This window comes from Acanthopagrus latus, chromosome 10 (assembly GCF_904848185.1).
Source record: "Acanthopagrus latus isolate v.2019 chromosome 10, fAcaLat1.1, whole genome shotgun sequence".
Lineage (NCBI taxonomy): Eukaryota > Metazoa > Chordata > Actinopteri > Spariformes > Sparidae > Acanthopagrus > Acanthopagrus latus.
The window spans coordinates 20,695,484-20,722,421 of NC_051048.1; the positions used below are offsets into that span (position 1 = coordinate 20,695,484).

Here is a 26,938-nt window from a genome sequence, read left to right on the forward strand (position 1 = left end):
ACACACATTCCCGTTATGTCACTGACCATTATTCTGGTGGTTCTTATTCATTGCTGCAGTGCTTCTCCCGACTGCAGGCTTTACCTTCCACGTTAGAGAGGCGCAGACACAAAGCAGTACAGCCAGAACAGGCTCCAGCACAGCAGGGATTTCACACTGATCTTGTTCCGAAACATTTGTAATTAACATTCCCCCTCACTCCAACTGTTTCTGAAGCTATCAATATCCCAGTAAGAAGATTTAACTTCCCTGAAGAGCCAGGAAACGAGCTGGATTTGGCAGGTCATAACGTGATTGCACAGTACGTGCGTGTGTGTGTGTGTGTGTGTGTGTGTGAGGGTTAAGTGAAAAGTTTTATGCACAGATTATCCTGTTATTTCAATGCTGACACCGGGAAAATGTTTTATTACAAAGTCATTTTTATTAAGTTGAACAGTGACAGGAAATGTGACCAGAGTGCTTCTCTTAGCATCTCCATGACGAAAGAACAAAACATTATGCCTGCATCAAAATACAGTATAAATTACATTTGATCGAAAGCTCGCGAGACGGACTAATGCCGTTTCAGCAGCGGAGGAAGCCAAGAATCCAGGGCTTCCACTTGGTTTGGACGCCTTCAAGATGAATGTTGACATTCATATAAAACATCATGCTTTTAAACAGAAATTAGTTAAGACTTAATGCCTCATAACCAGTCAGTTACAGTACATTTTTTTAGAAGTGCGTAACAATCTTGGCTCAAGAAAAAAAAAAAAGTGACACAAGGTGGACCCTCGAAGGTAACGGAACACAATTCATCAGTCATGAAAATATGTAACACGCAGGGAGACAAAAATAGAATTAAAAAATGAGGTTGTAAGACTTCTCAGATGAGCTCAGATTTTCCTTTGTACAGATAGTGAGGATGCCGTCGCAGCACATGCAGACCTTCTTAGAACTGAGTGTATTCCTTGGATGAGAGTTTTGCAATGATACGCTCCAGCTGTCTCTTTGCTTCACACTGGGGGAAGTTACTCATCTCGTAGTACTGCGGGGCAATTTTCACCAGCCTAGGAAAGAAAGCAAGTAAACATTAGTCACGAAAATTGTCTGCAGTGTTTACTTGTGGGAGAACGCTGTTCTTCCATATTCACAGGGTGACGACCAGCACAAGCTCGACGAATTCGATACCTGATTTTACAAGATGCAAGGTGCACTGTGTAGTTCTGGGGAAGAAATTCTAATCAGAAGAGAAAGAATTTTGTTGACTGTTGATTGTTTCTGCCTTAACAAACTAAATTAAAAACTATTTTCATGTCTGAATAAACTGAATGAACAAGCTGAACTTATTTTTTGCCCGGCTCTTTGATTATTAAAATTCTGAGTTTGAATTTCTTCTCTACGACTACATAATGCTCCTTTAATCAACTGGTCATCAAAAGAAACTTAGCTGCCACAAATCAATCATTTCAGTCATTTCTGAAGCTAAATCATCCAACTCTGGTTGCTGCTTATTTAATGGAAGGATGTGCTGTTTTTGGACTTGGTTGGATGAAATAATCTATTTGAAGACTTAACTTTGGGCTCTGGGAAATTAAGGTTTTCAGCAGGTTAGTATAAAATTAAAACAATCAGTAGATGCCAGCCTGATTAGTGATATTTTTTTGTTCATTTCCTTTTCTTGGACATTTTGCTACGCTGCTAATATCAACAAGACCAGCGACGACCACTTGGCTACAGTGCCACTCCTGGAATTGGCTACAAAGTATTGAGATGCTATTAAGTATATCCAGAAACCTTCAGTGCATAGAAAACAAAAAATAATTGCATTGCAAAAATGATATTCATTGCAAGACTCACACCACATGAGCACAATGTCCGGCAGGCTCAATACAGGCGGCCAACACTAAATGTTTCCTGTGTGGACCCAGACAGAAGACTGATGCGGCTGCTCGCGCTCAAACATAATGCTGCATCCTGACATAACAATGTGCATCAAGATGCCGTCGGTGCAGAACAACAGGTGTGGGTGTTGACGTGTGTCACACGCTGCCGGTGTGTGTTGCACCATTAAGATATTTATATTCATACTGAGTCAGCAGTGTGGGATTTGTACCCCATTTCAGAAGACTAAAATGTATCAGACACATTGTAAGACTTCCTCTCACAACAAGTTTAACAGATGTGCAGATGCACACAGAAACACAAAAGGACACATACAATACAAAAGAGGAATAGATCTTGGAAGCTATTTTGGAAAATAGAAAAGAAACAAAGTAACCAGAACTGAAAGAACAGACACAAACACTGAGGTGTTCATGTCAGAGAAATTCATTATTTTCCATCAAGTTTTCTGTCATTTCAAAAATAACTTCATGCGCATGTGTTTTTATTAATTTATTGAGAGCTTCTTGCAAAACGCAAATTACTGTGTGTGTAATACAAGCAACTCATTTTTTTCAAGTGTTGGACTTTTTCATTTTTATCTGACAATCACCTTGAAAAGATATTAAAAACGTAGCTACGACTGAAACTTACCACTCTGGCTTGATGTCGGTGCACGTTCGGATGTAATTCTTGGTGGTGAGCACAAACTCGTTGTAAAGCACCCACTCTGGCTTGTGGTCCAGCACAGTGGAGGGGTGCAGCTGTACGACCTGGTTGTCCTTCGCAGTCAGGTAATGGCCCGTGCGCTCCAGGTGAGCGACCTTTTTACATCACGGAGAGAGAAGAGGGTCAGACAAACAGAACAAACTAACACATACACACTCTGTTTTGTTGCTTAATTTAATTTCTGTGTGTAATTTACCTCTATAGAACCATGTAAACTTAATAAGTAAGTTACTACTATCTGATAGAAAAGCAACATGATGCCAAGACAAAGCTGTTTGTTACTAGGAGACATTTTTCCCTACATCATAAGTACGAGGTGAAGCTGCAGAGGTTGTTGTGATTAACTAAGGCAATCAGTCTCAATAAAGGCCATTCCCAACAAAGACATGATCACAAATGCTGTGAAAGCCCTAACATGAGGTGCAAATTTGTCTCCGAGATAAAGGTTAATGTTGACAAATATTTAAATATTAACACCATAATTCAACTTGTCAGGTCGCTTGTTTCAGGTAGCCCTGGAAATGGCTTCTTGCAAAATGCCATTTGTTTCCTTGAGCGAGGAGCAAATTGACTTGATTTCTTTTTATGCATTTAAAAACAAAGCAGACCTGTGTGTGTGTGTGTGTGTGTGTGTGTGTGTGTACTTGAAATGTGGTTATCTCAGCTGCTTTTTTAGTCAGTGCTAGGTTATGCATAATAATACTACTCTTTAAACTGATCAAACTCAACAAAGGCAAATGTCACTGAGCATTAGACGAGCAGTGGAGCTGGATTTTAAGACTGTGAACAAACAGCAGAAAAAAAAAGGTTTAGCATTTAATGATGTATGAGATTAAAAACAAAGTAATGAGAGTTCAAAATGTACAAATACAAATACAATATGACTCTGAGTGACATAGGGATGTGACGGACCTGCATGAAGAAGCCAGTGACCAGCGCTCGGCGGATGTTGGTGTAGTAATCTCGGCTGTTGAACTCAGTGCTCCGCCGCGGCAGGCTGAAGCGGTCCATGATCCTGGACAGCTGCTGGCGGACGTTGTCTGCCGACATCAGTGAGCGGTAGTTGACGAAATTATCATAGCACCACTGAGTGGACTCATGGTCTGTGTGAGACAAGTGATATTCATGGTTACGGCCAAGAAAACAGAGTGAAACTCTTCAGTGTGATGTGAAGGGCAGCTCACTTTGTTTAAAGGCGTGGTAGACGTTGAGCAGTGTCATGTGGTCCCCGTCGATGTGGGCAAAGCGCATCTTGGACTCGTCAGCCACCTTCTTAGCCTCCGTGGGTCGGACGAAGCACTGTGGGACTAAACAAGGTTGGTATAGGCCCCAACACAGCCGCCCATAGGGATAAGTTAAGCAAATCCCACAGAGAGGATCAAGGCCTCAGCTCAAAGAGAGGCACAGAGAACTTCACAGGGCATACTGTATTGTGGAGCGTTTATGGTGGGAAAGGAAAGGACGACAGAAGGATGGGTTACTCCGTCTTCATGCGCTACAGCATGGCTTTAAACGAGATAAAGCAAACAGATGACGCCCCGTCCACACAAGCATCCTATCGTACAGCCCTGATACTGGAGGAAGATAAAACAGTGGAGTTGACCCAGAGGAATCTGCTGTCTCTCCTCTGGGAACTTTCTCCGAGTTGCTTAACGTCAAACCTGCTCGATTGCGGCTTTAATGGGTATAAGCGGCCTTTATTGAGCGTCGTGGTCGGCTGCTGTGGCGGCACCGTTCTCAGGTGTACTTTTCGCTGCTTACTCTAATGAACTCAGCAAAAACCTGCCATCCTGAAACACCTGCTTTAAGTGCACACCACGTCCAAACAGCTAGTTAAATCCATTTCCCCGCTCTCAAAGACCCCTCGCACTCCCTTCAAAGGCGCCAAGATTCATCTCAATGAGCAGCATTCTGCTTTGGCAAGCCTAAAGTGCAATTACTGCTGTAGCACGCTGGTGCTGCTCCAGCTACACCTATACATTTTGTACAGGCATGTATTTTCCCCCTTCCACACAAATAATAGCTGACACCCCTTACTTTATCCTCTGCTTCTCTTGTAGTTAAGTTCAGTAAGCACACGTTACGTTTATTCTAAGTAGATTTCCACTTCTGGGGTCTAACACGTGTTAATGAGGGCATGCAATATGTTAAACAATACCTAAAACTCCTCAAATTGCAAACACATTAGAAGATAAAGAAGCTGCTGTGTAGATTTCCTTGAGCTCATTGGTCATTTCTGTCCATGAGTGCGGGAAATAGGAGAAAGAGGAGCAGCTCTGACCCACACAGTAGGCCTGCCCTGAGCATTACCTGACAACATGGCAGTGATGGAGAGGATCTCGTTTGAACAGTTGAATTCACAGCTGGCGATGACCATCTTGGCCAGTTGGGGGTCCAGGGGGAACTCTGCCATCATGGAGCCCAGCTCCGTCAGGTCACCGTCGTCATTGAGCGCCGCCAGGTAGTTCAGCAACTCCAGGGCTCGCATCAGGGTCTCTGGGGCTGGAGGAGACAGAATGGAAGAGGCGGGCCATTAACAATGTTCCAGGCCCATGGGCAAAACACACCGAGATGAGAGAGATGGAACAATTTGCAAAACAGTCTCTCTTTTTTTTCATCAAAGCAAAACTTCAGAAGAACAAACTGGAACAATTTCACACACCTGTGTGTCAGGAGTGATTAATGCTCTTGTACTGCATGTTTCCATTAAGCTAAAATGGACAAACACTCGACAGAAAAATTACCTATTTTAATAAACAACTGTTTTATGTAATTTTTCTTAACAACCATTCTCAGTTCAAAGACATGCTGCTTTTCTGTCATATGTGAAAATATGTTGGTTCAAATAAAACAAGACATTTGAAGAAGTCAATGGGCAACAATCAAGAAATAATCAGCAGATTCATCAGTCACCTAAAAATTGTTAGTTGCAGCTGTTGCGGTTTGTGCGACCTGGTTGACCTTCACAATCACACTAAATAATACATTTCCCAGGAAAGTCTGACAGACTTGTTTTTACAGTTACATTTGGCTGGTTGAGCACTTATAATTTTAGCCCAGTGTCCTGCTTGTCTGTTTTTATTAAATGTCAAACATGTATGACAGTATAAACAAAACTCATATACAAGTCACTACGCTGGGGAACATTTAAACTTGATCTTAAAATATAATAGTTGCATTGACGATTTTCAGCCGAGGAACATAAGGGAAACCTTAATTCTATGTCATGTAGTTCAGATTTTACTGCTGAATATAAACTTGGTTGTTGGCTCAGAGGGGAAGATCTGCAACCTGATCAATCAAATTTAACAGAATAGTCTGGGAGGAGAACCGAGAAGAAAAAAGCTGATTAAACAATAGAGTTCCAGCACAAATCCTTTACTCAGACCTTTGTCAGAAGGCACATCCAAGTTAAGAAAGGACAGACACTCAAACAAAGGGAGGCTGTTTGGAGATTTTGTGGCAGCGAGCATGAGGTCAATCAAAATGAGCAGACTCTCAGTGTGTGATGGCCAGAGTTACGCTAGACAGCAACTTAGTGGAGAGGTAATCATGGCAGAGCTCATTTTTCATCCTCCGCTCAGGCAATCCTTAACAACGAATGCAATTACAGGGGAACTTTCTACTTAATGCTTCAACACAAAAGGCTTCCACCGTTTGGTTAAAAGATTTTTCCTCCAGATGCAATTATTGACCTTTGGCTCCCGAGAGCTGGAGCCTAATGACCAGTTGCATGTTAACTGAAAATTAGCTTCAAGCGCTCGCTGCGCTGCTCGTTCTCTTTCAGTTCTCTCAAGTGCTCCCAAAAAAATTCAATTTCAAACAGCAAGGAGGCATTTTTTTATGATTAACAAATATTGATTTGGGGCATCAAAGCTACTTTTAAGAAAGAAAAAAAAAACACAAAGTGAATGTGACCACATTACTTACCACACCGGTGGCTTGTGTGGGGCTAAATAAAAGGTGAAAATCTGATTTCCAAGTCCTGCTAGCATGATGAACCAGTGTGGAAATTCAGTCTATACACAATGCGGCTCATCAGAAAGTAAGTATTGACTGCCTCAACACACAGGAATCCGATATATTAACCAAGGGCCAAATCAATGAGACGAAAGGCTAAAGGTACATTAAACCACATTGGCTTTGAAAGGTACTTCTTTGGAAATGTCACCAGGCAAATGAATCCCACCCAGCCAAGTCCTTGTGTAAATCGCTACTGATTTCTTCTGGATTTTCTATTTGGTTGGCTGGCTTTTGCCGCTCCTGTGTTTAGTGAGTGCAGAGCGAGGTGGGCAAAGAGAGAAATGAACTAGATATTTGAGCATTTCACAGTAGAAGGAAAATCAAGGCTCCCGCTGAGGTGTGGACAAGCTCAAATGGAAAAAGCCACAAGCTTTCAGTGGTGATTAATGCTGATGATCAGGGAGACAATACCTACACTTAAATTCATTGGACTTGAAGATTTAAACATCAAGGAACAACAATGGAAAAGGGGATGTTGGCCTTGCACCACAATGAACCCTGCAGCCTCACAGCAGGGAGGATTTGATTGTGACAACTACAAGAATGTTCACCTATCTACTCATTTAGGATTTGAACAATACCGAAAACAGATTAATAAAGCAGTCAAAAAAAAAAAACCCTTAGCATCCCTAAACTCATTATTTCATCCTCTTTTTCTTGAATCCTCAGAGACACATTTCTGGCCTGCCCATTTACTCTGAGGTGGGCCTTTGACACAGCGTATCAGAATTGATCCGCTGTAACTAGACGGCCAGGAACTCTCACAGACTAAAAACAGACTTCATTTATTGTGCTGAAGTAGCTCCGGCATGCTCAGGAGCTAGTTAGGAGAAACCTTTTGCCATGAGTGGATCAAATAAATAAAAAGATAATCCTCCCCTTTCCCTTCACCCCACTGTTCCCAGTTAGACTTAGCAGACAAGGCCAATCCCATATGTTGACGCTTACCCTTGCGTTTTGTGAGAAATGTGGGGGTGGTGGGTGGAGGTCAGTCACGTTCCGCTGGAGGAATATAAAGGGAAGGCAATAGCTAAGGTGATAGCGCTGCTATTGATGTAACCAATTTCATTCTCAAAATGGCGTTTGCCACAGCGGACGGGGAGAGATGGGTTTAATCTCAGAGGTGAGATGAAAACTATATTATGGTGAGAAAGGGGGGAGACGAGGGGGAGGTTAAGTATAGGGAAAGGAGGGGTGGTCTCCTCGGGACGCCGTAGGAACACGCACTCTCCTGGTGAACGCCATAACTTTGGCCTAGATCCAGCACAAATTGACTGATCATCTCTCTTTTCACTCTCTCACTTTGAACAGCAATAATCTAAACTTAAAGCAGACTGCTCATAAAAACTGCATAACACTGCTGTGTAGCCCATGTCTGTCAGAGCACTTACACTCAAATCTCCGAACACTCGGTATGCAGCATTTGATATCTGCCAGGATCACTTTATCTTTGCTTTGTCGTTTTTCCCAAGCGACACAGGCAACCCAGATTTGATATTACACATGAAACAACCACAGTTCAACTGGATGTAGATTTTTATAGCGCTTTGTAACTGCATTTATACTGATTCAGATGGCACTGATCAAAAATCGAGATCTGTTTAAAACTACAGGAAACATTTGTTAACCAGGTACTTTTCCAGGAGAAGGAGAAGGAGGAGGAGGATTTTTTATGGGATTAAATGCAAAGTAAAGGAACAACAAAAAAAAACAGTGAGCATAAACGAAAGCAGCGTGTCGTCATGAGCCAAATGTGTATCATTTTTATTTCATACTGACCTGGTGGGTCCATGAAGTCGAAGTGCACCAAGTCATCGATACCCAGTTTCTTCAGCTGCAGCACCACAGAGCCCAGATTAGACCTCAGAATCTCTGGATATGTGTTGTCCTGTGCCAGTTAAGAAACCCAAGGAACAATTCAAAATGAATTAGTCAGGGTGCTTATTATCTCCTCATGCATCACTCATGTGTCAACTTGAACAGAGGCCGGGAGTCTAGGGCATTTGAAGGGCTATTTAACTTGTTTAAAAATTCCCTTTGCCACTCAGCGTGACGTGAAGAATTAGCCTGCTAAAGTGGAGAACTGAGCCTCTGCAGGTTCATTTGTCACAAGGTGGCTGTTTCGTTAGCACAGGTTATGAGAAGGGGCAGAAGCAGTGTGGTTTAGCACCAAGCTCTTGGAATTGTAATTCAGCTGAACTGGGAATCATGGAGTTCAAGGAGCAAATATTGCATAATAGAGAGCTTATCCAGCTAGAGGGCTGCTTTGGGGGAATACAAAGTGCTTGTGGCATTGAAGAATGTGAGAACTGAACACCTCATATAATTTCTAACCATTTTCAGACAGCCTTGTTTCTCACCTGCATTTCTGTCTTGTAAGCCTTCTCAGTGTAAAGGCGGAAACACTTTCCTGGGCACGTCCGGCCGGCACGACCTGCCCGCTGCTGGGCTGAGGCCTTGCTGATGGCTGTAACCAAAAGGGATTCCACTCTGATACGGGGGTTATACACCTGATAGGTAAAGGCAAAACCAAAGGTTAAAAAAAAAAAAGCGAAGCTCAAAACTCAACACAGAAGTTAAGTGTTAGCATGTGCAACATACAAACCAACGTTGCACTGTAGAATAATTAACAGCTTGATTTAAAGAAAGGGTAGCGGCGCTATGCAAGGTTTTACAGAAGAACGGGGTCAATTGTCTAAAACCAAATCTCGCCTGACAATATATCAATATATCTTAAACAGTCGTTATATTGCCGAGCAGTATACCACCCACGATCTATTATATATACAAGTAGCTAACAAAATATGTACAATAACACACAAACACACACAATCCACCATAGTGCATATAAAATCTATTTTTGAGCCATGTGTATGACTTGGCTCCAGGCTGGTGAAATGTCAGAGGAATAAATAACCGGCTTTTCCATCTTTGCCGCTGTCAGGTGTGCACCGCTGTGTTTATCTGGGGATTCTCAGGCAACAGACGCAGATGATCGCAGCAGATACAGAGCATTGGGGGAAGATGGAGGGGGGTCAGGAGACGGAGGAAGCTAACCTTTTGCTTGGCAAATCCGGGATCAATTACAAACACCACGCCGTCGATGGTCAGGGACGTCTCGGCAATGTTTGTCGACACGACAACCTGTGGAAACGAGAACAGACAGGGGTTAAGAAATGATGCATGTTGGGTGTTTGGAGGGAGTAATGAATCCTTAAACTCAACAGCTTCAGAACTTTGCATCAAAATTTCTAAAATTAAACATGTGGTCATTAGTTATTTAGCAAATACAGAGAGTTCAACAACTTGGACATTTCAGGGAATAAGATTGAAATACAAGAAAATTGAGCATTAAGCAGAACAAAATCTTCTCACTCATTCAAGTATTCAAAGGGGTCTTTGTACTATCAAAAAGTATAGTGATTTCCTACAGTGGAGCAGTTCAGAAATCCTAGGAATTCTTGAGCATTAGTATGAGGAGAGACAAACAAGTGCAGATATCAGCTTTGCTTTAGAACTATTCCCTGATGTGAGCCGGTTGACTGTAGAAGCTTGTAGAGCTGTCACTTTAGTGCACTGAACACACAGCATCTAATGCAACCCAACAGGGGAGTACCACAACAGCTTCTGCAACCAAGTTCCATGAGCTGGCTCGGTGCGCAGCGTCCCATCCTAATGCAGTTCCTCCTCCCTTTTTGTGTTGTGTGTATGTGTGGGCTGGAAGTTTGGGTTTCTGTCCGACTGTCCTCACCAAGTCGCTGGTTTTGTTGAAATGTCAGCTTCTCTGGCCTAACACATCGAGAGCTCCGCAACTGTCACTGCTTTCATCCTTGCAGCTGCTCTTCCCCACAAAATAAGGGCTTTTGTAGAGATTTTACATGAACACTACGTCTCGAGGAATTTGGAACACTGCTATCTGTGGTCATGCCAACTGTAAAGGGCTCATTGTCGCTGATTGGCTCCTGCTGTGTGCTACGCAATGCAAGCGGCTCCTGAGCTGGGCCTCAAACACAACCAGAGGCCAACAACACTGCACAAGTCTGCATTACATTCACTCTGTGTGTACATTCTCCCATTCACTTGGTAATACAGAGTGACAGGGGTGCTGCAGTTACATGCCTGTAACTCCCATTTCCTTTGTCTCATCACTGAAGTAGACATTATTGTGAAATGCAACCACACGAAATCCCTGTATTTACTTTTCTTCATTTATTGGAATCGAGGGCAGCAGTTATGGAGTGCAGAAGGTCTGCGCTGGATGTGGCAAGAAGCTAATAATGACAGCCCATTTAAGTTGCATGGGTTGTGTAACATTTTCATTGTTTGTTTACTCGTATGGCCACAAGGAAATATTTAAAATAACACACGCTAATGCAGTTATGATCATGTAATAATTGAGGAAGGTGAGAGCGGTGATAAAACAGCAGGTTTATGGGACCACTCTCACACCAGGGTGGTATGGGAGATGATTTAAACATCAGGCTAGGTGTCATCATTTACTGTCCTTGTGCGTGCAGAGGAAAAAACAAGTGAAAAGAAAAGCACACTAAGTGGAGAAAGTGAGAACATGCACAGTCTCCCAGTCTTGGATCTTTCCTATTACAATTATCCCCTATAGCGAGGCTGTCTATGAGCAATGACAGCTGATTCAGAGTAAATAAATAAAGAAATAAATAAACCAAATGAGTCACGTAGCCCTACGGGTCTCTTGCTGTCAGCATATACACAAACAGAGGGAGGAGGGAAGCGCGGAGGAGAGGGAGACAGATTTGCAGCTGCTCTCACGCGAACCTTGACCACCGCTAGGATGAGTCCCCCTTACATAACAGCTGAAACACACTGGACAGAGAACCCCTTTAGAATCATCATAGCACTTGAGACTGCGGTGGCAAGGTCAAAGCCCACTCCACTGGCAACTGCCACTCCAGTGTTACAGCTTAATATAAAGGTGGGTGTTGGGAAAAATGCCTCTCCACGCTACAGAATCTTTCCCTTGCTCATTTGTTCAACATCTACCGCGACAGGAACAAGCTGTGGGCTGACCTAAGCAGTCGTTTGGTGGTAGCCGTCTGCTTTCTTGGTAGTCCTTGTGAAAAAATGCAAAGCACAAAACCAAACGGTTCTCTGTAGTCTTTGCTGATACAGGTCCACAGAACCAATTTTGCACACTTGACACAGTTCCTTTGTAGCTGTGCCTCTTCAGCTGTCTTCAAGCTGTGAGCCTTACAGACTTATAAATCCCACCTTTTAAGCAAGGATTTCTCTCCAGCCTGAGAATGCCTGCCTGTTTAGTTATTAATGCCAGGGAGGGCCTTTCCCCCACTCCTTCAGCCCTCGACCTCGGGTAATTCACCTGTCGAAAGACACGTCCCCCTTGGTATTCAAGGCGAGGAATGAAGAGATGGCAATAAACCCCCGCATGAAACTGATCAGACAGCAATATCTGGCAAATGGTTTGGTTGTTATTCATGTATTTCTTGGATGAATGGCTGTCTAGATCTGATTGACGTGAGCACTCCATGACAAATTTGAGTTGCCTAATTTTGATAGACAACTGAAAATTATACGGGCTGTCTAAACAACAGCCAGCTTGCGGTTACACCAAGAACAGCCAATGTTTAGGGTTGTTCCCATACCAGTATCAGAAACGCACTCGATACTGCCTAAAATGCTGGAATCATACCAGCGAGTTCACGAGTCTACGCACCGATTCAATACCACATTATTTATTAGAAATGGGACCCTGCTACTCAGCAGAAGTGTTCTTTACCCCTTCATGCAACTGAACAATTTATTTACTGCAAAAGTTGCTAATATCCATAAACACCTAGCAACTCATGTAACTTCCAAAACACACAAAAATGTGTTTTTCCACACACAGATATCAGCTCAGTACTCGGTATTGGCTGATATAGAAAGTTCAGGTATGGGAATCAGTGTTGGGAAAGAAAAAGAATTGTGTCAGTGCATCCTTAGCTTGGTTCAAACGGTACAAGAACACTCAGAGCCCATCTCTATTATTTAATGAAATGTAATGTTAAATGTAGCCATTACTGTACCTTCTGCTTTCACACCACTGATCTCAATCAATTTTCTAATATTCCCAAATCTAAATCTGTAAAATCTCCAAATACAAGTTCCATGTACTTTCAGGTGCTGCCGACAATGCTGTCAATCATGACAGGTCGAGCAGATGTGATGCCACATCAGAGGAAAATGACAACTACAAACACAACGATTATCATCAGCTGTACCAGGACAGAAATGGAGAGTGCTTGAGGACATGTTTCGATGTAAGCTAACATTAAGTGTGTGGTTAGTGAACCGATTGTTTTCTCAGTGTCTGGCAGAAACTGAAAAACAACATATGGCACAAGAGTACAAAGAAATACATTTGAAGAGGAAACAAGATTAGAGAAATATGGTAAAACTATGGAGTGTTTTGACGGGATGGACACCATTTTCACATAAAATGAGAGCGATAAACACAACTGGTCTCACACCTTCTTCAGTCTCCTACACACAGCACATAAAAATTACTTTCCAGACTTTCCTTTTTGATCTCATATATCCAGTATAACAAAGATTGTAACATACAGCAAAAAACTCAAGGAAAAGTCGAACACCAAGGTTCCTAAAAGTTTAGTTTATGGGAAGCCCCAGGTAACCTGCAGTGGAAGAGGGCCGTCAGTGGCCCAAAGGTACAGAGAAATCACATCTTTAAGAAACCAATTAGCCACACTGTGGCAGTTTGAAATTAAAGTGGCTGGCCAAAAAAAGAGACCAGGCTATCAGACAGCGTCTCATGACAGACACTATATGCCAGGGACCAACGGCCCAGCAAGGAATGAAAGGCATGGAATGCTTCAAAGTCCAGTTAAAAAATGGACTCAGTGAGGTCTGTCCTGCGTGTTGGGACACAGTCGGTGCTCCAGCAGATGCCACACATGACACCTTCTCACATTTCATGATCATATGGGTGGCCTCATTGACTGCATTGATTCTGAAGGATTATCCGGGCTAGGGCCATTACACTGAACATAGGCTGGCTCCTTCCAGTCTGTTGCTGCACTGGATAATCCTGGCTTCTTCATCAGTAATATCATTAGAGCATCATCTCTGCATGTTATTTCTGGGTTATTACCTGCAGGAGAGCAAGTACTATGGCTAACACGGGCCATCTTTCACATTCCCTGCTGGGGGAACACAGCCGTGTTGACAAATAAAGCCTCCCTCCCTGACTTGGGAAAAGGAGAACGTGCCTCGAGCAGCATCGGCGCACCCACATTCAAAGCTCATTGAAATGGATACGAGGAGCAATCAAGAGTGACATTTGAGGGAATGCTCCGAACGTGACAATGCTAAAAGCAAACCTAACACTCATCACAGCTCGTTTGCTAGAAACAATCTTTGAGAAGCTGGAAAGCAAAGTGAGATTATAATCTTTGTTTGTAATTAGTCAATTGCTGCGTTGGCTCTAGATGATTAAACTGTTCAAAAATAGAAAATCAGTGGCTCTCCTGGAGAAATGGAGCAATGACGAGCTACTGCTTTATGTTAATTGAGGGGTGCCTAATGCTGTCATTAGCATGCGTAGCAGCAGACATGGCAAACCTTAATTCTTTTTCACTACTTCCTCTTGGGCTGGCTTGGATGACATCTCTGCATTTTTCACTTTATGGGTCGCTTAAGTCAGTCATGGAGGAGAAGCACACTCAATTCAAGCACCGCGACTTTAGATGACAACTCCACCAACTCAACGAGCACCTGATAAATTGATCTTACGGGAAAAAAAAGGGGCATTGACTGCAATGTTCTAAACCTGAAACTGGTTGCTAGTTTGATAGTTCAGAGGTCACAGTGTCACTATATTCACTTTATTTCCTGCATTAACCTATGGGAGTTCCTGCAAGATGTTCACAGAGCAGAGGAACCAATCTTATTCAGCAAGCCCCCTGCCAGTCAGACCAGTATATCTATATGTACAGGTCCATGCAGGTAGCACCGCAAGAGACATGCAATATTTAAAGCTGTCCCTCTGCAACCATGGCCCTGTTTCATATCAAAATCCCTTTGAACAGCCGAGGCAAACACTAGGAATGATATTTGAACTTTTGAAAAAGATCTTATCCAACACTGGCTGATCAAACTACTAAGAATGCTGGGCCTCTTAAGCCCGTGCAACACACACACACACACACACACACACACACACGCACGCACGAGCACACGCACACGCACACACGCACCCCATTCAAACAGAGAGCTGGAAGAGATGAAACCATAAAACTCGAGACAGTAAAGAAAGATGGTGCTGTAATGTTTGATCCAAAACCTTGTGGGGAACCCTCAGCCTATGCCTCGCTGTAAATGTAAAACTTGATAACACACTTGATCCTTATTTTCCTTGCCTGTCTTATTAGAATTCTGATTAATTCACATTGAGAGGAAAGCCATATTCCAAAAACTCCAGCATGAATTGAGCATTTCAAAAATCGGAACGTATTCAACTTTGACAGCTCGTAAATATTTTTTTGCTGCTCATATGTCAGCCCGATCTGCCTCAATTAGAGGGGTTGTAGCAATGAGTCATTCATCAACATCGCCCCCTATCAGATGCTGGGGGTGAATGTTTGCTCATTCATGGCAGTGATGATATTCTGATATTCTGTCAGATCCCTGGCCAACAGCGTGGCAGCGCAGGTGGTGCTGCTACTCTGGAGATGAGCCCGTCTGAATAGAAACTGTCACACAAAAGAGAGGAATTGTCTCTATGTCTGTATCAATAAGAAGATCATCCACTCCTCAGAGATTAAGTGACTGAGGAGGAGGATGACTTGTCTTGTTTTTAATCAGCTCATATAAACATGCACCTTCTCACATGGTCCTAGGCCTCCTCTCTGAGCAGCAGCAGGGCCTGTGCAAATGTAGTGGAAAGATAAAAATGACTGAGAATGCAGTACTTTCCTCAGGCTCAGAGGGCTTGAGTAATACCCCAGTTATAATTTAGAGCTGAGAATCGCATGCTGACAAAAGCAGCATATGTTGTGTGAGTCAGTTCTGCGCTAAAGCTGAGAAAGGGGAAAAAAGTTTAAGTCCCAACCTTACAGCCCTCCACCTTTACCCGCCTTATCCCCCCACCTCCCAAGTGTTTTTGTAACAACAGGGCAGTCATACCTTCCTTCCGATGGCACCATTTGGTTTATTGGGTGGGGGTGGCTCAAAGATCCTCTGCTGCTGCTGTGGAGGCAACGTGGAGTACAGTGGGATGATTTTGATGTCACCGACTTCAGGCCCCAAGTCTTCGACCTCCCTCTTGATCCGCTTGCAGGCTTCGTCAATTTCCTGAAAGGTTGGAGAGACAACAATTAATCCAGGTGTCGCCTGAGAATGCAAAACAGCAAAATCAAACAGACTGTGAAAAACACCTGGAAAAACAATGGCAGCGAATCTGGATGACGGGGGAGGGCGAGGAGAGGTGGCCGGGGGAAACCGTGGTTCCCTGCTACAGTACATTTGTTCTAACTATCGCTCCATCTGACGGAGGAAATTAAACCTGGACTGCAGTATGCTTTGCCGAGCTCCCTGTGGCTCTGTTGTCAAACGCAGCAATCATGGAAAACATGGACGCGCACGCTCAGAAGGAAGCACACAGAGCCAGACAGACTCAAACAGGGTTCATTATTCCACAGTGCAGTATTGTAGAGGGGAATGTGAGATGAGACTGCAGCACTGATGCATAACCAGCGGCAAATCATGGCAGATCAGTTTAGTGAAGCTGAACGTTCTAGAGCCGGTGGGCTGGCAGACATGCAGAAGACCTGAGTAGCGCCAGGAATAAGAAAGCATGATGGTGAGCACAGGCCTAGTGCTTATTCTCGAAGGGCCTAGTGGAACACACCATTAAATGTACTAAATATGCATACATATTCCGTAAGCACCCCATGCTTGTAACTCATTAACATAGAAAGACTCGTGTTATTTTACCTTCCCTGATGCACAAACGCTGATGATCATTTCTGGTATGGCCTTTATCAGTGTAAGAGCTTTTCTTTTCTAGGCAACTCCCCGCTGTTTAGAACCATTTCCTTTGTTTTGCTAACAACAATCATTTAATCCTCATGAAGCAGCGGTTACTACATGTGTCACGTTACAGCCTATACTGTTGCACCACCTGCAGGCCCATGGGAGCAATGCAGCAAAGACAGAAGCAGATGCACAGAAACTCTAATTCCCTAAATTATCTTACCTTTGCTTTCAGATACACGACGGGCAACACCAGGGCTCTTCATGCACTCTTACTATTTAGTTGGCAGACAAAACAACCCAAAAAAAAATCTTTGTATCCATTTCTGAAAAGCACACTGTGCTTAAATTAGTTTAATCATGACCTGAAGTGACTGAATTTGCACCACCGTGTGAAGCCTGAATCACTTGCCTTGACATGAGAAAGCACCACGGTGATGCTTACCGTGTTCCTTCTGGACTGCAAGTGTGTTATTAGCCCTGTTTGTCCCCTTGTTCATCGCATTAAGTCAAACCCTGCTGATGGCCATGTGCCTCTTAATCAACACACTGACAAGTGGAAAACGGTAAATCTGAATGGATTGGTAAAATTAGCCCTGGTATTAATAGCCTATCAAGCCTCTGGATGCAGCAGCTGCCATGGAGAAAAAAATGGACCTCTTTGCCAAAGTGCTGGAAGCAAGCTGGCTGTCTATCCCCTAGGGACATCAAGACAGAGTGTGTGTGTGTGTGCATGTGTAGGGGCAGTTGGCCAGTGTCAGGAACCTGTCCACCAGCTCTCCCTGCGACCCCAGAAGCAACAATCTACAGCCAAGCTAATAACCGACACATTTAGGCACTCCTCTTGACTAGCAAACAACCCCCCTGCCAATACCCGTGTTTTGATGTTAGCTGCTGAGGGGGAAGCTTAAATATTAGGACTTATCTTTGCTCAACAGCTGTGATAAGTTTCGACTTTCTTGTTTGGCGCTGGTGCTTCAGTTCCATTTGTTTGTGGAAGCAAAATATCTCACAGAAAAAAAAAACCTAACAGAGGGGAAGAGGTTCCTGTGCATTTTGCTTTCGTCTGATATAAATTAAAACAGCCAGATAAAAAGAGTCTGTTTCTTTGCCGTGGATCTGACTCCCAATCATTAGTCTACATCAAAGTTGCTGGGAGACTGAAGAGGTTAAGAAGCGCTCGAGGGATGCGCTGCAGCACCCTTTGAACACCCATCTCTGCCAGACCTACCACACATTAACTTCTTTAACCCAATTAGGAAGGGGTGATAATGAACTCACTGTGGGAGTGCTCTCAGTAATGCCTTAGTTTATCACAGTGCAAGGCGGTGGTGTAGGGTGAAGGAATATAAATCAACAAATTACATCAAACCGCAAAAAATGTTGTACACATTGCCTGCAAAAAATCCAAGACTTTTCTACACATTTGTAGGAGAGACTATCAGTGTTTCTGGCCATCCAAGTAGCTGGGATACAGCTAAGTCTAAAATCAATTATCAGCCCTCGGTGGAGACCACTTCAAACACCATGCCCCTCCAATGGCTTCATCCCCTTTGCAGCAAGCCGCATATTGATCCCGCTTCGGCAAATGAAAACTGACGTAGGTGGACCGCCACAGTCAAACCACTGCTGAGTGACAAATAATTACAGCTAATAAACAACCCGGGTTTGTGGCTGAGGAAGTCAGAAAGACACAACTACATGAGAGCTTTCAAAAGATTCCTTGTGTAGATGAATAATTGTTATCGTACAACAAAAAAATCCAACATGTCTTTTTAATCTCCAGAGCAGTTTGTGTTGTATTTACACCGTCACTTTCGCCTTTACGACCACAGGCAATCACATGGTCTCCAGCAGCATTTTGTCAGAGTGCTGAGAGAATAATCATACCAGCACTGTTGGCTCTGACAGGCTTCTCCTGTCCAATGATCAGGACATTACAACATTTGTTGCTGCTTTTCTGTGTGTGTGTGGTGTGCGTGCGTGTGTGTGCGTGTGCATGTGTGCAGGGTGGTATGTGTGTGTCCACCCTGCTGTGACCAAATTCATCATTTTGGGCATGAACCCTGCCCTCCATTACACATCAGTGGACAACATTTGCAGGGAGGGAAAAAAATAATAAATGACTTAATTTCAGAGATTCGTGGGAAGGGCAGAATCTGGGTCACTCCTAGTTTTTTTTTTTTTTTTTCTCTTGCCTTCGCTGTGAAAAATCCTGGTGGTACCCAAACAGGCACGCTCACATGCATTAACATCTATCAGTCTGAGGATTAATCACTTCCTGTGCGGAGGAGTGCCTGTGTGAGTGTGTGCTCATGATACAGTGCATGTGAGCAACTCATCTTTGTAATTAGATGAATGTGCTTGTTGCCTTGTTTGGACAAAATCATCATTATAAAAATCTATCTAGAAACAAGTAGTCAACCAATTAGAGACTGACAGAAAACTACTTTGATAATTGCTTAATCGTTTAGATCTTGTGTGAGGATTTACTGCTTTTCTCTGTTTTATATAACAGTAAATCGGCTGTGTTTTGTCTGACAGAATGCGATTTGAAAAGCTCAGCTTGGACTAGATAATTGTGCTAGGCTAATGTTATGACATTTTGAAGTCTTGATGAAGAATTTTAAGTTAAAGAAGCAATATTACCGTCTACAAATACATTCTTACAGCTCAAAGTCCTGCATTAAAAAAAATGTACCTCTTGTCCAGTGAGAAAGAGCAAAACGTCCCCTTCATCCACCTCACACATGTGGATCTGGATCACAGTGCGGATGGCCGCCTCCAGGTAGTCCCGCTCTGGTTCTGGCGTGTAGAAAATCTCCACGGGATGCGTGCGTCCAGGGATGGTGAGCAGTGGGCAGCTGTCAAAGTACACCTGGAACTTCCCGGCATCGAGCGTGGCGCTCATGACAATCACCTGGACAGAGAAGGGCACGGGAATGGACGAGCAAAGTCTGTGAGGGACAATGTATTCATAGAATGAGGTGAAAGGGAAGATAAAACTAGGAGTAAAGACAGCAGAGTGTAAATGACTGTGCTTATTATGGGCGTGAGCACTCAAGTGTAGAATGAGTTAACATTTTATATGGCTTGATGATAATTGGGGATAAGGACACATGCTAATTGGATAAGGGTGCTACTAAATACAGAATAGACGTCAAGTGAAAAAAGCTATACAGGCTGGAGAATGCTCTGAATCAGAATTTAGGACGAGGGCGCTGGCACAAGCCCAAGATGGTGTCCATAGTGCAGAACTTGGCATTGCACTGCAAGTCACTGACCTACACGGAGCTATGACAGTCCTTGTTCCTGATGTTGGGTACACAATGTTCTCTCCAGAGCCATTAGATAGAGCGCATTAGGATTCTGATGGGAAACACGTCTCCCATTTTCAATCTCAAACATTTTCAGGGGCCAGTGTCTCGGCATTTCGCTTTACGCTCTGCGAGACATCGTAATTGCTCTTAATCAAGGCAAATTAAACTTTCAAATTTGGTAGGGGATAGGGGATGAAGGAGATGGAGGGGTGTGGGGTGGATGATCATTCCCAATAACCCTAGACCTCATTTAACAGTCCGCGAACAACAATCTAACCTTTGATTCCACGCTGACAAACAACTAGTCATTATCCATCTGCTTTATGAGAATGATGTCTGGCACACTCTGCCTATAAAACTTCTGCCTGCCTCCCATCCGTGCCGATACATTGCTGTTGCCCACCCCCCAGCTGACTGGCTTTAAATGACTCTGACTCGGGGAGCAATCTCCACTAGGGCTGTGGTGCAGAATAGATGTGCATTTCTGAGCCCAAAAGCACAGTTTCTCTTTTCCTTAACAGATTCACGGCTGTCAGACATGGGGACACTGTCAGGAAAAAATGTGACAAAGGGGAGGAGTGACAGAAGAGGGACATTAACACTGGCTGTCACTGAATATATCCTCAGGGGGAGTAATATTTAGGGCTTTAACAGTGTTTTGTCGGCATTAAGTGGGACATGTTTGTGGGAACAAATCACACTACTGTCAAGGGTGCTTTCAACACCAGGCTTAGAGATATGACAAAATAAAATTGAGGTAGACTTGACTTTCCAGAATAAACAGTGAATGTAGGTGCTGCATAAATAGTCCTATAAACATGTAAGGAAATTACACTACTTTTAAAATGGATCCACCTGGTATCAGTGCTGATATCGCATCCTGTAAGTAAAACCATAGTGGAAAAACTTGGCATATTTTGAACTGTTTTTACCTTCAGGTCAGGTCTCTGGCGGACCACCTCCTTCAGGACCCCCATGAGAATATCCGTAGCTAATGTGCGTTCGTGTGCCTCGTCCAGGATGATGACACCATAGCGCTCGAGCAGAGGATCATTCATGGCCTCCCGCAGCAACATTCCATCTGTCATGTACCTGTGTGAACAGAAGACATGCAGACTTTATCCTCATGTACAGCGCAATGGCACTATCGGAACAAAACCCTGCTTAAAATGTATGTAATGAGCATGTCATGGCCCTGAGGAGAAATCCCCCTCTTCAAAGCACTCGGTTGTAGAACATAAAGACATAAAGGGCGAGGATAAAATGATGGTGAATATGAAAAACGTCAAACCTATCCTGTAATGTATCCTGTGTCAGTCAAGTATAAGACATTTTAAAAAGGTCCAGTGTATAGGATTCCAGGGGCTATATATTGCCTTAGAATGAGCTCTTTATATCAACACAGGGAGAGAGTTCACTGTGTGAACCAAACATTAGCTCTACAGCGGACCTTTTGCATTTTTTGCTGTTTCATCAGCCACTGCAGGAGTGTGTGAGAGAAGGGGTTGTCACTGGGTAGAGCTGCAACCAAGGATTATCTTTATTGTCTATTTACTCAATGATTATTTTCTCGAGATTTGTTGCTCTATAAAATGTCAGAAAATGCCGGTCTTTCCAAAGCTGTCCAAGGCACAAAACTTTCACTGACAAAGAAACCAGAAATTGTCACCAGCTGTCAAAAAACAGAGAAAGAGAACCAAGGTGAATATTTTCAACCAACTTTCTTACTTGAGTACTGTCTTGGCAGAGCTGCAGTCCTCAAACCTGATGGAGTAGCCCACCTCTTGGCCCAGCATGACATCCATCTCATCAGCAACCCTCTGGGCGACACTCATGGCTGCTACCCTCCTGGGCTGGGTGCAGGCCACCGCTCTCTTCGGCCCCGGCGTTGACCTCACCATGTCCACGCACCACTGAGGGATCTGGAAGATGTCAGACAAGCCAGGTTATGTTTGAACTGCAGGGATGAACGCAAGGCAGGTCACATAGTATTACAACTCCGAATTGCTTTTTTAGGTCCTGCAGAAAACATATCGATGAAAGTAATACCTGTCCACATTTGCACTCACGGTACGTTCTTGCTTAGAGCTTTAAAAACAGAAGCAGCTTGTTTAGAGAGGCCCGAAGGAAGAGAGTCTTACTTCCACTCTATTAAGCTTGAGGTTTGGATGAGTGGTAAGATTTGAATCATCTCTAAAGGGCAGACTAAATGTCATCCAATCAGAGGAACAAAAGAAATCCCAGTGACAGGTTTCAAAGATATAAACATTTCACAGGCAGTATTAAAACCTCGTATTAGTACTTACAGGACCTGACCCTAATAATCAGGACTTGTTTGGTGGAACTGTGCTATAATTAATATCTGTGTGCAACCTCATTTGTATGTGACAGTAATTTAAGCTACATTTCCATGAAGTGAATGCGGATTATTCAACACATAGTCCCTGAAAAGTGTGAGAGTCATTCAAGCAATCCTACTGCTAAGTCAGTCTGACTCAAATCTTACTATCATCTGTTTCGATTTACTAAAAACATTAAACACTCTGAATTTTCAAGACAGAGTATTAACTAAGTGATTCACTGACTATTTTCCTTCAACAAGACAATCGTAGCCACGGATGACCATCCTTCAGGATTCACAAACGTCGCTTCAATGATGTGTATGCTACATTTGTCTGTCGAGTCCATAAATTCCAAGTGAATGTCTAGAATACAAATGTTTTCTAGCGTCATCAAGGCAGAAAGCATTGACAAGACTGCACCACTTAATTTAAGAAGTGTTGGAAGATAGTTGATATTCCCCTCAGGAGGAGGCAAAGGCTCAACCAGCGATTTACTCTAATCTTCTCACTTGCAAATTTTAAAAAACAGACAACCCGACGCTTTCAAGAACTTAAAACGAACTTAACAACCACACACTGTGAAACAGCTCCTCAGAGAAACTGTTTAAAATGCAGCATCTGTTCATTGCACCCTGTTTTTGTTTGGCTTTATTATACCAATTATATTACCAAATTTCACATTTAAATTTGACATGACACGTTTCAGTCAGTTTAGGGGGAAAATTACAACTCAACTGTGTATTTATGTGCTGGTAATACAAAACACTTAACATTCTGGCTAGGCCTGTCACAATAATCAATAAATCAATTAATCGTACAATAAATAATATAACAATATAAAAATAATTTCCATTTGCGTGCTTGTTTGTTTTCCTCGTGTCTCTCACGTGAACCCTCCTGTCAGTCACTCTCTGTCTCTGTGTGGGGAGACGGGGCCCCTGACATGACACGGAGTGCAGCATGAGAGCCCCGTGAGGAGTAGCAAGCCAGAGGTAACGCTAAAGCTAATCATCTGATGCAGTTTTCCCAGCTGGGAAAAAGAACTACAACTAAAAGCTACAGAGAGGGGCCGTCTCCGTCTTCCCAACAGTCCACAATCACTGGAGCGTTTAGTCGACAAACAAAATACAAACAGGACAGTGCAAAATGATGCGCACTCACAGACAGTGTAGTTTGCTGCATCGCTACAGAGACGCAGCCCTTTAATACCGTCGAAAAGCCGGCATTTCACAGACAGCAATTCCACAACTGTACCATATGAAAGAACCAATACTAAAGGATTAGGATTATTGTTTTTGGTTGTGTGTAATTCAAGTGCAATTTTTGCTAACAGAGACTGAGAGTCCTTTTTATTTATTGTTTCTGGTTGTTTTGTTTATTTATTAAGGATATTTAAAATGTCTTCTTCACATTCCAATTCCAATGTTAAATATTCTTTAGAAATAAAAGTTTACTGATCTTTGAAAAGGTGTACTTGCATTATTAAGCCATTATCATTATATTAGTTGAAAAATGGCCTCAAAACAACAATATTGTTGTTTATCGCAATAATTTCTGGGACAATTTATCGTAAAAGCAAATTTTGTTATCGTGACAGGCCTAATTCTGGCTTACCTGTGTGGTCTTCCCAGAGCCAGTCTCTCCCACCAGTACAAACGACTGGTTACGCATCAGGATGTCAGTGAAGCTCTCTCTGTACTCCCAGACAGGCAGCTGCAGCCGCTTCTTCAGGATCTCGTAATAGCGTGGCGTGTGGGGCAGGTTGGTGAAGGGGTTGATCTGCTGCTGAATAGGGGTTTGCTTAAGGAAGCTGCCACTGCCTGCAGCTGGGAAAGTGGGCACCCCGGACAACTTCACATCCCTGTCCCTGTCACGGTCACGGTCTCGATCGCGGTCACGGTCACGGTCCCTGTCCCTCGGCCGCTCATCACGGTCTCTGTCCCGGTCACGCCTGCAAGAGGGAGATGCATGAGGTTAGGGTTAATTAGCTCACCACAGAGATGAAGTATAACCCCAAAATGCCCCCTACACATATGCATTCAAGCATTACCACAATCACAAAGACTAGAAATGACCAAATGTGGCATTACTGAGATGTCAGAAACAGGACCAAAAAAAAAGGCCATCTCTGCATAAATTAAGGCTAAAATTTACACTATTACCTTGATGATCTGGCAATGGAAATTAACTTCTGGCATTACAACACATCATTTATTCACATTTTAATATTAATTTTTACTCAGATTTATTCACAGTGCGACAGAACCAGACAGCTTGTCTGGATGCACCCCTCTCTAGCCTTCATGTCCTTGACTGGGGGAAACTGCATTGTGCACATTAACTGATGCTTGGCTCTATAATCTTAACATACAGATGTAACAGAATTTATCCTTCACATAATCCAAGATACGCTGCTGCAGTTGTTAATCAGATTTCTCCTCCCGTGAGGTCAAAGCTGTGTCAAATGCAGGGTAGTGACCCTGAGCTTGTACTCGGTGACTTTGACAAGTGATGGTGTGCAGAGGCGCTTCAGCAAAGGTCCCCCAACCTCGACAGGCATCTGAGCTCTTGTTTGGACCCATATGCTCACTCACGATATTTTAATATTCCTACAGAGGGCTTTACTACACAGCGAAAGTCAAACTCGGGAGTCTAAGATTGTCAGTGACATCTGACAGAGCATCTCATTTACGATAAGCGGCTAACATTAGCCGAGCTAGGGGTCCTGAGTGCAGCTCCAAAGCTACCTTCCTTCATCAGTTTCACAAAGCCAGATGCCATTACAACCTTGGGTTCGTCAATACATGCTGACTTTGTGTCATGAAATGTATGACCTTTCTATGTAAGACGCAACACTTAACCCAGAACTGGCTAGGATGGAACTAGCCACGTGAGGACCAGATCAGGCTGTTTGCTAGCTTAGCTAGCTTAGCACTTTGCTAGATAGCAATTTCATGACCCCATAGTTTAACAATAACCCTATGCAGCTGGGCGTGTATGCTGTCATTATTAGAACGATACATTTTCAACCCCATGGGTGCTAAATTTCAAGCTAAGCTTAAGAGAAAACGAAGCTAACATTAGCGCGGCTAGTTAGCAACGGGATAACAACAAAGCAGCCTGCAGCCAGCAAAACACTGCAGCAGCGAAGCGCTTTTATGTAACGCTAGCGTCGCATACCCGTCAGAGGATCTCTTCCTGCTCGAAGAAACATCTTCACCCAAATCTAAACGATGTCGCTTAAACATCTCGCCGCCGGCATACGTCCAAACAGCGGGGTTTTTTAGCAGCTAATTATTCCATGTAGATTATCCCCAAACCGCTAAACGCCGGCAAAATGGCGACCGGAAGCTCTTACCTCATCATTATTATCCTTCACAAAATGAGTCGAAAGAGCCGCGAATTACAGTGAGACCTGCGGGCACGTTGGGTGGAAAATGTCCCGGCGTTACTGAGCCCCGCGCATGGTGCTGTCCACGAAAGCCTGCGGATACAATGCGGTGGTTGCGGGATGCGGGGGAGGAGGATGCGGGAGGTCCGCTGCCTCTCTGACGGGTCGGGATGACGGCGTGCCCGCCAAACAACGCGCACGCACACGGGCACGAGAGCTGCCTCGCCCCCTCAGACCACCACAGCTCCACGCACGCTCACTGCAGCGCGGCCAGGTGAGCACGAGTCATGGAAGTCAATGCATTGATGAAGATCGGTCGATCATTTATCGATTATTATTATTTATTTATAGATTAATAGAGGCATCATGGAGTCATGTCAGTGCCATGCTGAGGAGCAGCTGCTGCACCTGAGCCTGTATAATATCAGATCTAGGTAAAATATTACGATTCTGCGTTTCTGAAAAAAACAAGCGATCGTTCTTCAAATATGCTGCTTATATGTGCATTTATCCATCTGCCATATAAGCAACCATAGCAGCTAAAGTTACAAAAAATTACATCACATGTCTTTATTATTTAATTTTAAAAATGTTGAATGAAGTTGCCGCTCTCTCTCATCATTCCTTCTCTTTAATTTGGAAGCTTCTTCCTGGCCTCCTCCACCAGGATGCACACTGGCGTCCAGTTCTACTGTTATCAAACTGGCTGTTAGCCCGATCAATACCATCACCCATCACCTCAATAGATATGGGTCAGTTAGTCTACACATAAACCAACTCCTCGGTTCAACTGGTGTTATTATAGTGTATATTAATACACTATGAATATGAACAGCAATATTAGACAAGTTATATGGAAATAAGTCCTGAAATCCTGATTTATATATATATATATATATATATATATATATATATATATATATATATATATATATATATATATATATATATATTCCTTAGTTTATCTTCCTGTTCTCACATCAGGCTGGATGCATTTTAATTTTCCACCCAGAATGAGCAGGAAGTATTTCTCTTTTTTCCTTCTTCTTTTATCAGGACTTTAGTTTGCAGACATGCATAAACGCTTTCATCCAGTCTGCAGGGTGTGACCAGAAAAAGTGATGAGCATGAAAAATGTGTACTTCTAGGCTCAGTTAGAAGAGCTAGAAATCCTTCTTTCAACCTCTACAATTATAAAGTGATGAATAATCTGTCAGTGAAGACAATCATTGCCATTGACACAG

The 26,938-nt window shown here is 43.3% G+C and overlaps 1 protein-coding gene across 2 annotated transcripts; it reads right to left on the bottom strand.

The window, feature by feature from the left end:
• Nucleotides 1-399: 399 nt before the first annotated feature.
• LOC119027552 (pre-mRNA-splicing factor ATP-dependent RNA helicase DHX15-like) lies at nt 400-25,838 on the bottom strand. Of its 2 annotated transcripts, none has more exons than XM_037112873.1 (14): nt 25,662-25,838; nt 23,918-24,254; nt 21,690-21,883; nt 20,894-21,053; nt 19,343-19,561; nt 15,793-15,960; nt 9,673-9,759; nt 8,976-9,125; nt 8,395-8,503; nt 4,903-5,094; nt 3,777-3,899; nt 3,505-3,695; nt 2,518-2,687; nt 400-1,049 (listed from the first exon to the last, which is right to left on the bottom strand). In XM_037112873.1, exons 1-14 carry the CDS (start codon nt 25,667-25,669, stop codon nt 932-934), a joined length of 2,226 nt encoding a protein of 741 aa, XP_036968768.1. In that variant the 5' UTR covers nt 25,670-25,838; the 3' UTR covers nt 400-931. The 2 variants fall into 2 exon arrangements, with proteins under 2 accessions (XP_036968768.1, XP_036968767.1); XM_037112872.1 differs by lacking the exon at nt 25,662-25,838 and adding an exon at nt 25,484-25,634.
• Between the last annotated feature and the right edge of the window lie 1,100 nt (nt 25,839-26,938).